We start from the raw sequence: 12,129 nt of genomic DNA, 5'->3' as shown, positions 1-12,129 counted from the left end.
CTTCCTGACTGGAATGAATTCTCTCATCGCTGCTCCTCAATCACAACTCGACACCCTTTTAGAAGGTACATCCCCAAATGCTCTACTCTGGCTCCCAGGTGTGAAAGGCCTTCCCTCACCTCATCTGCCCAATCACAAACAATTCCCACCAGCTCCCTCATCCCAAGTATTTACTCATGCATCACGCCACACACAAACACACTCACAAACACACAGGTTTAGCTACAGTAGGGCTTGTAGAGCCAGCCTTGGTCCAGAGGAACACACACACACACACACACACACACACACACACACACACTCCACAAGAAAAGAAATAAATGAATTGAATTTTGTTTTACGTGTGTCTGTGTAATTTCGTGCCCTTTTGTTGCAGCGTTCAGCAAAGGGACAAAAGGAGCCCACAGGAGCCCACACACACTTGCAAGCACGCGTCCGGGCACCGTGAGCACAGCTTACAAACGTACCTCTTACCTCGCCTCCACCTGCACCTCCACAGGCACCTCTCCGCTCTCTCCAGAGGAGGGCCCGCAACAAAAGCCCAGCCACAGAAAGCAACCTCAGCCCTGGCTAATGGATTTCAAATGCAAATGACTGCCTGGCTTTCACTCTCAGGATCAGATTTCCCAGTTAATTAGTAATCCCGGTCTTCCCCTGAGCAGACATCCCTATGGACTAGGAACAAGCTGTGGCCACCCTGACCTCCTCAGGTCCCTCCGGGCACCAGCTGTTTATTCAGCATGGAGGACACCCCCAGTGCCCCATGAAAGAGCACAGCTTGACTTAACAGGTAGGCAGATGATCAAGAGCAAAAAACAAATGACCATGGTAGCCCAGAAGAGCCCTCTCTCTCAGGGACCCCTAACCTCCTGGGAACCCACTGCCATAGAGTCACACAACCAACTGATTGGTGTGGGAAGGAAACAGTTTTGAAAACGTGTCAAGGCCCCGGCCTGTTGGCTCAGTGGTAGAGCGTCGGCCTGGTGTGCAGGAGTCCCGGGTTCGATTCCCGGCCAGGGCACACAGGAGAGGCGCCCATCTGCTTCTCCACCCCTCCCCCTCTCCTTCCTCTCTGTCTCTCTCTTCCCCTCCCGCAGCCAAGGCTCCACTGGAGCAAAGTTGGCCTGGGCATTGGGGATGGCTCTATGGCCTCTGCCTCAGGCTCTAGAATGGCTCTGGTTGCAATGGAGATTCACCCCCTGGTGGGTATGCTGAGTGGGTCCTGGTCAGGTGCATGCAGGAGTCTGTCTGTCTGCCTCCCTCACTTCGGAAAAATAAATAAATAAAACGTGTCAAAATAGTTGTCCTTTTTTTCGGCCCCGGGAAGAGGCGTCTGTAAGCTTTGCTGCGTACAGAAACCCTGTGGCGGTGTGGTGGAGACTGTGGGGAGGTCCGCCCAGTACCAGAGCCCATGTGGGTGGCACCATTCAGTAGTACCCCCAGGAGCAGCATTGCAGCCCCTCAGTTTACAGATGAGGAAGCCGGAACCCAGGGGTTCTGCAGGTTTGCACAAGTGCAGTGACAAGAAGGTCCCGACCTCAAGGCAGGGGGACCTGCATTCAAAGGCCAGCCCGCCTTCCCATGGGGTAGGGGGCGGAGCCAATAAAGCCTCAGCTTCCCTAACGTAAAGGAAGATAAAAATGGCCGCCCATCCAGCTGAACTTCAAAGATTGAACAAAATAAAGCACGTAAAAAACTAGGTACCACGTAACTACTCAATAAAGGTCAGTTATAATAATTGTTACTATTACGCACCTGTCCCCAGCTGTGACTAGAACCTGGGCCCTGGACTCCCAACCCAATGACGAGGCCATTTTTACTTCTCTCCTGGCTCAGATGTCCCCATGCAGTAGGTACACATTAATGTCTCAAAAAGAGAAACTAGCAGGCACCTACTTTGCACAAGGCACTACCTAGTAACATGTGTGACACCACTTGACTATAGCAGTTTAACAGTTTAGCCCCTGAATTTAATAAGAGAGATGGTTCCAGCCAGACCAAAGAACAGGGTCGGTGGTGCCTAGAGTGGTTTGCCATCCCGGCGACATGCCTTACCTGGGCCTGAGGGTGCTGGAAAGCACGTCTGCTCAGGCGCCATGGAGGCCGGGCATACGTGAGAGTCGGTAGCGTGAGGACAAAACTCCCCTTCACATTCCTTACTTGGACCCTTATGACCCCGGGTCCTGGTCATGCACCAGCTCCTGGGTGGCTTCTCGGCTCCTCACCCTGAAAACACAACCCTAACCGCTCCCTAAGCACAAGTCAATTCAACATTTAGCAATTGTAGGTGTTCTCTAAACAAGGTGCTACTGGGATAGCACTAACAGCGACACTGCTGAGCTGCTGACTGTGCATCCAGTGATTCCCACACGACTGCTTTTCCTCATCACAGCACTATGAGGCAGTGACTGTCCCTATCCCCATTTCACAGATGAGAAACCCGAGGCACAAGCTGAAATGTTCCCGAGGTTATGCAGTGAATAAGAGGTGACACCAGAATGCAAATCCGGTACGCTGGTCCATCCTGAACATGAACCCAAAAACACAAATGTGAGTGGCACCTCCACACCCTCACAGCCAAGGGAGTGGAGGAAGCCAGGTGGCTGTGAAACAGCAAAGGACAGCACTGACCAATGCTACTGGAACCAGAGCACACCCAGCGGGAGGGACAGGAAAGAAAGGCGGGGGCAGAAGGGAGTGAAAGGGAGGGAGGGCTGGAAAGACAGGTTGGGCCAAGGGATCAGCATGAGCAAAGCGCAGAGGCAAGAAAGATCAGGATTTGGCTTAGAAACCACAGCAAAAGATACAGACAGGGAAGACAGCTGTGGGCAAGCCAGGGACACTGCTGAAAAGGTACAGAACTGCATCCTGGGGGCTCTAGCCTGTTAGCAAGAAGGCTTCCATAACAACAGGAACCCATCACAGATAAGAAACTGCCTGGGGGGCTGTTTTGATTTCTGAGCTTCCCCCCCACCCCAAGACTCAAAATGCTGGGTCATCTGTCTCTCCAAGTCCTTAATCAGGATATGACTTCACCCTGTACCTCCAAACAGAGCAAGTACACATAGTAGGGAACTCTGGAAGCTGTAGTCTGCCTGTCCACTGGAATGACACAAAAGTATGAACTTCAGCTACCCCGAGATCCTCCATAGGCATTCCCTGAGGACCAAAGGACCAGTGACTCCCACTGACAATGCCAAGCAAGGACACCTGTCTCTCCCTGAGCCAGCCTTCCCTAAGCAACGCTTTATTCAGGCTGCTGCTCTCAAACCTAAACTATGAACTAGCCCCGGTCTGTTCTTCAGGATACATTTCAAACTCTTCTTTCTCGCTTTAAGGCCCTCTGTACCATTCTCGACTCTACTGTTCCAATACTGTTTCACTCTTCATTGATGCTGCTGCGTATTTGCTTAAGCACAGCCTCCCTGCCAGGAGTGTCCCTGTCCTCTGTCTTCCTAGGCAAACCTCTTTCCTATTGCAAAGCCAAGTTTAAGACTCACCCTGCCATGAAATGTCTCCAAACACTCAATTCTGAGTGGTGATGCTACTCCTTTTCTGAGCTAGGGGATTGATGGTGCATTCCGGAGCATCTTGTTCCATTTTATAGGTGGACATACCTCAAAGTGCTCAGAGTGTGAGCCGTTCATCAGGTCCCTGCAGGCTGAGTGCCCCCAACCTCCCCAAAGCCAGAGCACGGAGGAGGCTATTCTGACCAGTGAGCGAGAAGGGACTGTGTGTTCTCATCCTCCCAGCACATTAAATCAAATTCTTATGATAAAAATAGTGAGATACTCATCTGTCTGCATTTCACCATCAATGGGCTGTGGGGGTTCGATGACCCTGAAAGCATCCCTAAAAGTCTATTGGTCTGAAACAGTTGAATATAACATTGAAGTCGAGATCAATCATTTCTTGGAGAATGTTAAATGACCATCTGTTGAAATCTTCAGATGGTCATTTAGTGATCCTCTCTATATGGTGTCATAAAAAGCATGGGGGTTGAAATTAAACTAGCCTGAACTTTGCCATCAAACCCTCTACTTCCTCCCTATAGGCCTTGGGCAGTTGCTGAAATTTTCTGAAGCTCAGCGGCATTCCCTGTATATTAGAAATGATAACATGTATGTCCTAGCCGGTTTTCCAGTCCTTTACCCACTTGTCTTCTCTCAAAATAAAGACAAGCAAAACCTAGCACCAATGTCATTAGCTTAACTTCTGTTTAGAGTTCTTTCTGTAGTTCACCATCTCCCAGAAACAGCCTCACTGGCTTGGGCTGGAGAAGGTGGGGGTCTCTTCCCCCCATGGACCGCTGATGGACAAGCAGGGAGCATCAGTGCCTCCTTACACTGAACTGATTCCATGGGCCAGTAGGGGGAAGCCAGGCCTGGCCCCTCACTCCCTTCTGCATGGCTCTTTAACACGCTCTCCCTCTCTCCACCCCTCTCTCTTGCACACACACTACATCACACTACTCACATTCACAGCTCACACCATCTATATCCCTTCCTGTCACAACTCACCTCTACCAGTCTCCAGAGAGCCTGCAAACTTTACATCCTACCTCTTTCTTTGAATTGCCACCAAGCTGGTTTTCCTTCTCTGGTTCCAAACACAGCCCTTCACATCACAGCCTACCTGGAAAGAGAGAGGAGGAGCTGTTTGGGTTAGGAGTGATATCTCTGCCCAGAAACGTCCAGAGGAAGGTGAGAGTACAAGCTGCTTAAGCCGGTCATTACGACACTTCCTTCGCTTGTGAAATCCCTGTTGTTCAGCAGTTTCATACTGCCTCCCCCCTTCCCTACCGCTAACCCCTCTGACAGCCACACAGGGACGCACAGGTGGGAGTCCAGGGGGAGAGTTACTGGAAATAACACATTGCCTGGCACCTGGCGTTCACATGTTAGTAATAAAACTCTACATTTGTAGAACACCTTGCAGTTTTCAGGGCACTTTAATCTACATTATCTCTTTAATCACTGTGGTAGAGCAGGTAGTTTTCATTCCCATGTATAAACAAGGAAATGGAGACTAAGAAAAATGACTTGCTAAAGGTCACTTAAAAAATAGCTGAGTCAACTTATACTAATTTAATTTCATCTAGTAATCCAGTGGCCATCAAGTCCAAAATCAGCGAACCCAGAAAATTACTTTTTCAGACTACCTATTTGTTCATTCATGTAAAAAGACTCATACCCTCGCCAGATAGCTCAGTTGGTTAGAGCATCATCCCAAAGCTCAGAGGTTGCCAGTTCGATCCCCAGTCAGGGCACACACATGAACAGATTGATATTCCTATCTCTCTCTATCCCTTCCTCTCTCTCTAAAATCAATAAAATAAACATTAGTAAAAAGAATTTTTAAAAAATCAAAGTGCAGTCTCCATCGTGTCTCCCACAGTGGAAACCCTCTGATCCTATCAGTTATGGAATTCTACCATCCTCACCTCGCAGGTGGCTGTGTCTCTTGAAGCCCGACTCTTGCACTAGGGACTCCCATCATTTCCCCCATGGCTCCCTCCCCCACACCCAGAGAACACCCGCCCACTCCTGCAAGGGAGCCCAACATTACCCTAGCCCACTGTTCACCCTAACCCACTGGACCAGCACTGGACAGCTGACCCAATCTGGCCCAACCGGATTCTCCCTCCCTGAAATTAGGATTTGAGACAAAGAGTCTGAATCACGTCACTCTAGGTGCTAAGTCTGTGAGATCATGTCATAATACTGAGAGGCAGAAATTAAAGAGTTTTACTGAAAATACCTGTTTTCCCAAAAGAGAATGGAATAGATGTGTAGAAACTAGTAGAGACAGGAGATCACTCAAACTCAAAGAATAAAGTGATCTTAGGGATGTGCCTAATCCTAAGATTCCATGTTGGTGCCAAAGCGGACTGGACCGGGATGGGCACCTAATGCAAAGGCAGCCCATCCTTAAACTGGCCTGCATCTTACGAGGCAGCTTGCTGTGTGGCCCGTCGATGACCAGATTCTCTATCTGAATGTAAGACACAAGGGGGTCAATCAGTAATTGATGAATTAGCAGGATCAACTAGTAGCAACAGCAAAATCTAGAGACAGAAAGAACTGTGTGAGATGACCTTTAACCTCATCTCCCACGGGAGTACCACTCAGCCCACCTCCTTTGAGAGTACCTCTCAGCCCACCTCCTTTGAGAGTACCACTCAGTCCACCTCCTTTGAGAGTACCACTCAGCCCACCTCCTTTGAGAGTACCACTCAGTCCACCTCCTTTGAGAGTACCACTCAGCCCACCTCCTTTGAGAGTACCTCTCAGCCCACCTCCTTTGAGAGTACCACTCAGTCCACCTCCTTTGAGAGTACCTCTCAGCCCACCTCCTTTGAGAGTACCTCTCAGCCCACCTCCTTTGAGAGTACCACTCAGCCCACCTCCTTTGAGAGTACCTCTCAGCCCACCTCCTTTGAGAGTACCACTCAGCCCACCTCCTTTTGACTGTCCCGAGGGGACACAATATGCTTTAAAATGCAGGGCGCAGAGACAGCCTTCCTTCTGTCATTCTTGCACTTCCCGTTTCCTGCCTCTTCAGAGCCGGCAAGCCTGACCTCTCTGTTCCATTTCCTGGCATCATGTGCTCAGGTGTGCAAATGGATTCAGGCCCTTCTCACCAGCAAGTTATCACAGTTAGTGACTGCATTCAGCTTCCAGGAACAGTGGCCCAAGCACTGTGAAGTACAGACATAAAGGGATCACCTTTCTCGTATTCTATGAGAAGCTTCTGGGATGCTGAATTGTAGGCGTGGTTTCAAGCACTAGAAAATGTCAGTGCAAGAGCTTGGAGGTTCTCTTGCTTCTCCTTGGTGGGGGGAAGCTCCGACATGATGCCTGAGTTCAGGCCCAGAGAGAAGGAAAGGCAATAAGGGCTTTCTAAGAAATCTCACCCAGTAACTTCTCGCGTCACGTTGGCCACCCTGAAATGGAGTTTTGTTTCAGCTGGGAATACTGATCTACCAAACAGCACTAGGGTTCTCTTGGCAACAGAAAGGAGAGAGCTGACATCGTGTGGACTGTTGGTGACATCTACCATGCACAGAAGGACAGGTTGGATGTGTAGACCCTGCCTAGGTCCATGGCATGCTCCAACCCAATCTGTCCAGGTGCCAGCTTAGCTTTTAATAATACCCTACACTCCCTTCACTACCATTCTCAGGTAACAGGAGTGACTGGCAGAGCTGGCGTGGGGAGCTGCTGGGACTCTTCTCCATATCCTCATTGACACCTGTTTTGTCTCTTTGATGACAGCCATTCTAGTAGGTGTGAGGTGGCATCTCTGGACAGTTCCCCTCTGTCCCCCACCTCGGCAACCTCTGTGTTCATATCAGTGTGTCTTCAGTGCCCAGAACAACTTCTGAAATATATTTTGTTCTTAATAAATGTAGTTTAACGTATCCATTGGATATATTTAAGCAAATCATTGGAAACACTTAAGCAAGGCATCCAGAAAAAAACAAGATTTGATAATACTAGGAACAGTGTTTTTGTGTCAAGCTAATCAAGAGCGATTAAAAAAAAAATCAGTTCAAAGAATTTAATTCTGATATCCAAAAAATAAATGCCAACACAAGTCCAAACATGTATATTTTACACAATTTTCAACACCCATTTATTTGCAAAATATAAGTGGCCACAAGCTTTTGTCATATCTGATGAGGATTTTGTTCTTGCCACTGCTCTTAGCATTGCAACTAATGGAGCTGTTCTGAGCTTCCTAAATGGACCAGTTTTCAAAACAACAACAACAACAAAAAAAAAAGGCCAGATGGTAAAGACCGTCCACACAGATCTTTTGTATAGTCCCAAACACCGCTTGTACATCAATCCAATGGGGGCGGGGGGTACCTCTGAGAGTTTCTGCCACTTGTTTCTGTAAGAGCTATTGGTTACTGAAAGGCTGCAGTGGGATTTGATACTCACCAAAAAAAAAAAATCACTTAGATCAAAGACTTTATGGATTCTTGATACAAAAGATTATCATCCTGATATACGTGTGGGTAACTGTGTTTATATGTCTCTGTGCAATGAAGGGAGAAAGTGATTTCCATCGGGACGCTTCAGGAAAGCAAACGGCTTTCCTAAACACCGTCGGCAAAACACTGCCCCCTGGTGTGAAGAGAAGGGGCAGCATACTTTCGTTGAAGGTCCGCAGCTCTGTCTCAGTATTTGGCATTCCGAAAGAAGGACTGACTGAAATGAGGTGGCTGCAGACATGAGGCATTCAATACAAATTCAGTGCCATGTGGTCATATACCATGAAGGACTGTGTGGGCCTCTGTATAAATGGTTCATAACAAGACAAGAGCAAACGTTTTTAGTAGTTACTGATTTTTGTCACATTACTTTTACAAGTAAAAGAAAGGAGCTTTAGTTAAAAGTAAACATACAAAACAGAAACAGGACACACAGATATGGAGAACAGCCCAATGGGTGCCAGAGGGTGGGGGACTGGGTGAGAAAGGTGAAGGGGATTGGGAAGTACAGACTGGTCATTAGAGAACAGTCATGGGATGTAAAGTACAGCACGGGGAATATAGTCAGTAATATTGTAATAACTGTATATGGTGCCAGGTGGGCACTGGAAATACTAGAGGGGACCACTTTGTAAAAGTATATAATTATCTAACAACTACACCATACAGCTGAAACTAATACAAAATTATACTGAAGGAAACTGCACTGTACTTGGAAATTAAAATATTTTAAAAAATTTTTTTTTAAAGTAAACAAAAAAATGAAGTATCTATAGAAACAAATGAGGCAATACAGATGACCTTCAGATTAAGGAAAATCTTTAAAGGATATGCAGAAAACAGGACAGAGTGAAGAACATCAGGACAGATATATTATAACAATGTTAATAACAACTAACATTTACTATTTCTTCATCCACAAACATAATATATTTATTTAGGCTTCTTCAATATCTATCATTTTCTCAATAACTTATAAGTTCTCAAAAGGCTTTATCATTTTCTCAATAACTTATATGTTTTCTGTTAGATTTATTTTTCAATGTCATGTATTTTTCTTTCATTATAGAGTATAACTTTTGGATTTTTCTTAATAAAATTGCATATATGTTTACTATGTATAACAATGTTTTGCTATATATAGTAGAATGATCACTACAGTCAAGCTAATTGACATATTCATTTCCTCAGTTACCTCTGACTGTGTGTGTGTGTGTGTGTGTGTTGTGTGTGCTGAGCACCCCTGAGATCTATTCTCTTAGCACATTTCTAGTACTTGATATAGTATCAACTATAGTAACCATGTTATACATTATTAGCTCTATAGAACTTACTAATCCTACGTAACTACAACTTTTTACCCTTTAACCAATATCTCCCGGTTACCCCCACCTCCCCACCCTTGGTAACCCCTATTTTATTCTCTGCTTTCATGCATTCAACCGTTTTAGATTCCACATATAAGTGAGATGATGCAGTATTTTTCTTGCCATGTTTGGCTTATTTCACTTAACACATCTAGGTTTATCCATGTTATTGCAAGTGGCAAGATCTCTTCTTTTGAGGCTGAATAATATTCCATGGTATGTATCTATCACAACTTATTTATCCATTCATCCATCCACAGACACTTTGGTTGTTTTCATATTGTGGCTGTGGTGAATAATGCTGCAGCGAACATGGTGTGCAGATGTCTCTCTGAGGTAGTGGCTTCATTTCCTTTGGGCAGATACCCAGAAGATGGATCACCAGACCATGTGGTAGATCGATCATTGACATTTATTGATTGGACATCATATGACAAACACAATTCTAAGCAAGTTACGTGGTCGATTTAGGTAATCCTCCCAAACACTCTGAGCAGGTGTTCTTTTGATTGTCTTCTCCATTTCATATGAGATGAATAGCGAGGATTCAATCACCTGCCAAGGTCATGCTGAGAGGAAGTGCATAGCCAGGCTGTAACCCATGAGCCCCCACTCCTGACACTGAGACCTCCTCCTCTCACGAGCGTCACGGAACTGGGAGCACGCTCAGAGGGAGCAGACTGCCCAGAGTGACCCTGCGATGGACAAGCAGAAAGGGCAGGAGAAGCAGGAGGCTGAGCAAGCAGTGAACTGAGGTGAGAAAGCCCCGCCCCTTTGAGGAAATGTTACCAGACAACCCATAGCAAACCAATCATTCGGCTCCCCCTTTCCTTTCATCTTCATTTATTCCACAAAACAGGTGAAGGAGTGAAGCATAAAGGATAATAATGAAGAAACTGGAAAAGTTAAGATATTTGGAAGCGGGAAGAGAAGCACCAGCTCAGAGGGAAATGTTATGCAACATCTGGTCTCTAAATGACCAGTTCTCCAATCTTTGTTGAGTAACCAGTCAGATTTTTCCCCCAGAGATCACAGAAGTGAACATGAAATCAGTCCATATGACTTCAGAGACTGGGGAGAACTGCAGCTTCTGGAAAGACAGAGCTCACCAAGTATTTGGAAATATCTCGTAGGGGGCAACGCTAGATTTCAGGAATTGTGGCCACGGGTGTTAGAATAGAATCCTTAGGGACGTTAGAAACATCCTAGATCAGTGGTCCCCAACCTTTTTTGGGCCACAGACCGGTTTAATGTCAGAAAATATTTTCACGGACCGGCCTTTAGGGTGGGACGGATAAATGTATCACGTGACCGAGACAAGTATCAAGAGTGAGTCTTAGACGAATGTAACAGAGGGAATCTGGTCATTTTTTAAAAATAAAACATTGTTCAGACTTAAATATAAATAAAACGGAAATAATGTAATTTATTTATTCTTTCTCTGCGGACCGGTACCAAATGGCCCGCCGACCGGTACCAGTTCACGGCCCGGGGGTTGGGGACCACTGTCCTAGGTGCAATCCTTCAGAATGTTGTAAACTATAAATGCTTCATCTGTGAACATTCATTCATTGAAAAAAGTGTTTACTAGTACCTACTGTGTGCTTTCATGTAAGCTCATGAGGCTTACATTTTTTAGTGGGGGTGGTTTTAGGCAGTAAATAACTGGATATATGCAGAAACAGAGGGGGTAAGGAATACCATTCATAGGACGTTCTGGGAAGGTCTCTCTGATAAGGTGACTGTGAAGAAGAGACCTTTTGAGAAGAGAGTGAGGCACTGGAGTATGTGGCGGGAAGGACTCAGGCAGCAGTCCTGAGCTGGGAGGGTGCCTGGTGAGGTCACGGAGCATGGAAGAGGCCCATGTGGCTGAGGTGCAGTGAAGGACAAGGCAGGGACCACAGATGACATCTGAGAGGCACTGGGACCTCCAGGCCACTGTTAAGGACTTAGCTTTCATGATGAGGGACGTGAGAGGCCCTGAACGGTTTGAACAAAGCAATGACATGTTCTTCGTTATATTTCTCAGGATCTCTATTGCTGCTCTGTGAGAAATGGGGTCGGGGAGTAGGCAAGGAAGCAGAGTGAGCAGTAAAAGTCTCCTGCAATAACCCGAACCATATGTTCCCCTCCCATCTCCCTTTGTGGCATGGTGCTGGTCTTGAACATGGGAATACACAGTGCCTGGCACAATGATGGCGGAATGAAATCTCTGATGGTGGCAGTCCTACCAGTCACAGACTGGTGCCCGGGAAGGAACCGTGCACTCACCCATTTAAAAACACAGACTCTGTGATTAGAGTCATGCCTCAGAGGTGACACAGGCATGCAAATCAAAATAGACACCATTGCAAACCATCATCCATCAAGAATAAATACTTTGCCTGCTGCCAGTTCCCTTGAAATTCATAAGCAAATCCTACTCTCTTCTCTGCCTGCACGGGTCCAGGTGGGCATGCAAAACTGGGCTTGGGTAACTGAGACCCTGTCTTGTTTGCATCCGTGACGCTGTGCCGTGGCTATGTGATACAACCAGAGTGGAAGATACAACCATCATTCTCCTGCTCTGACAATGAGCCTCTGTGTGTATCCAAGAGATACCCTTAAGCAACAATATCCCTCCAAGTTTCCGGCCAGGATCTCCTATGCACTTGCAGGGCCAAATGTCTTGTGAAGGAAAGGTCCTAGCTCAGAAAGTCCATTGCTCTTCTCTACCAGGTGGTGTGTGAGTCTTAGGTTGGCCGAGTAAGAAGAGACACC

The 12,129-nt window shown here is 46.6% G+C and overlaps 1 protein-coding gene across 6 annotated transcripts in view; it reads right to left on the bottom strand.

The window, feature by feature from the left end:
* The window catches only part of MGAM (maltase-glucoamylase), a 68,188-nt gene extending 63,308 nt beyond the window's left edge, over positions 1 to 4,880 (bottom strand). The window contains exons 1-2 of one of the 6 annotated variants that reach the window (XM_066362906.1): positions 4,863 to 4,880; positions 4,562 to 4,635 (exon numbers count right to left, since the gene is read on the bottom strand). Coding sequence is in view for 1 of the 6 variants with exons in the window: in XM_066362903.1 (XP_066219000.1) it covers positions 2,326 to 2,355 (30 nt within the window). In the remaining 5 variants the exon portion in view is untranslated. Of the gene's footprint in view, positions 1 to 467; positions 577 to 2,325; positions 2,494 to 4,520; positions 4,813 to 4,862 lie in introns of those variants that run through there. The other 5 variants (XM_066362907.1, XM_066362904.1, XM_066362908.1 and 2 more) reach the window with 5 other exon arrangements.
* Between the last annotated feature and the right edge of the window lie 7,249 nt (positions 4,881 to 12,129).

Source organism: Saccopteryx leptura, chromosome 2 (assembly GCF_036850995.1).
Source record: "Saccopteryx leptura isolate mSacLep1 chromosome 2, mSacLep1_pri_phased_curated, whole genome shotgun sequence".
Classification (NCBI taxonomy): domain Eukaryota; kingdom Metazoa; phylum Chordata; class Mammalia; order Chiroptera; family Emballonuridae; genus Saccopteryx; species Saccopteryx leptura.
The sequence above is the reverse complement of the archived record's forward strand: the minus strand, read 5'-3'. Positions and strand labels throughout refer to the sequence as shown.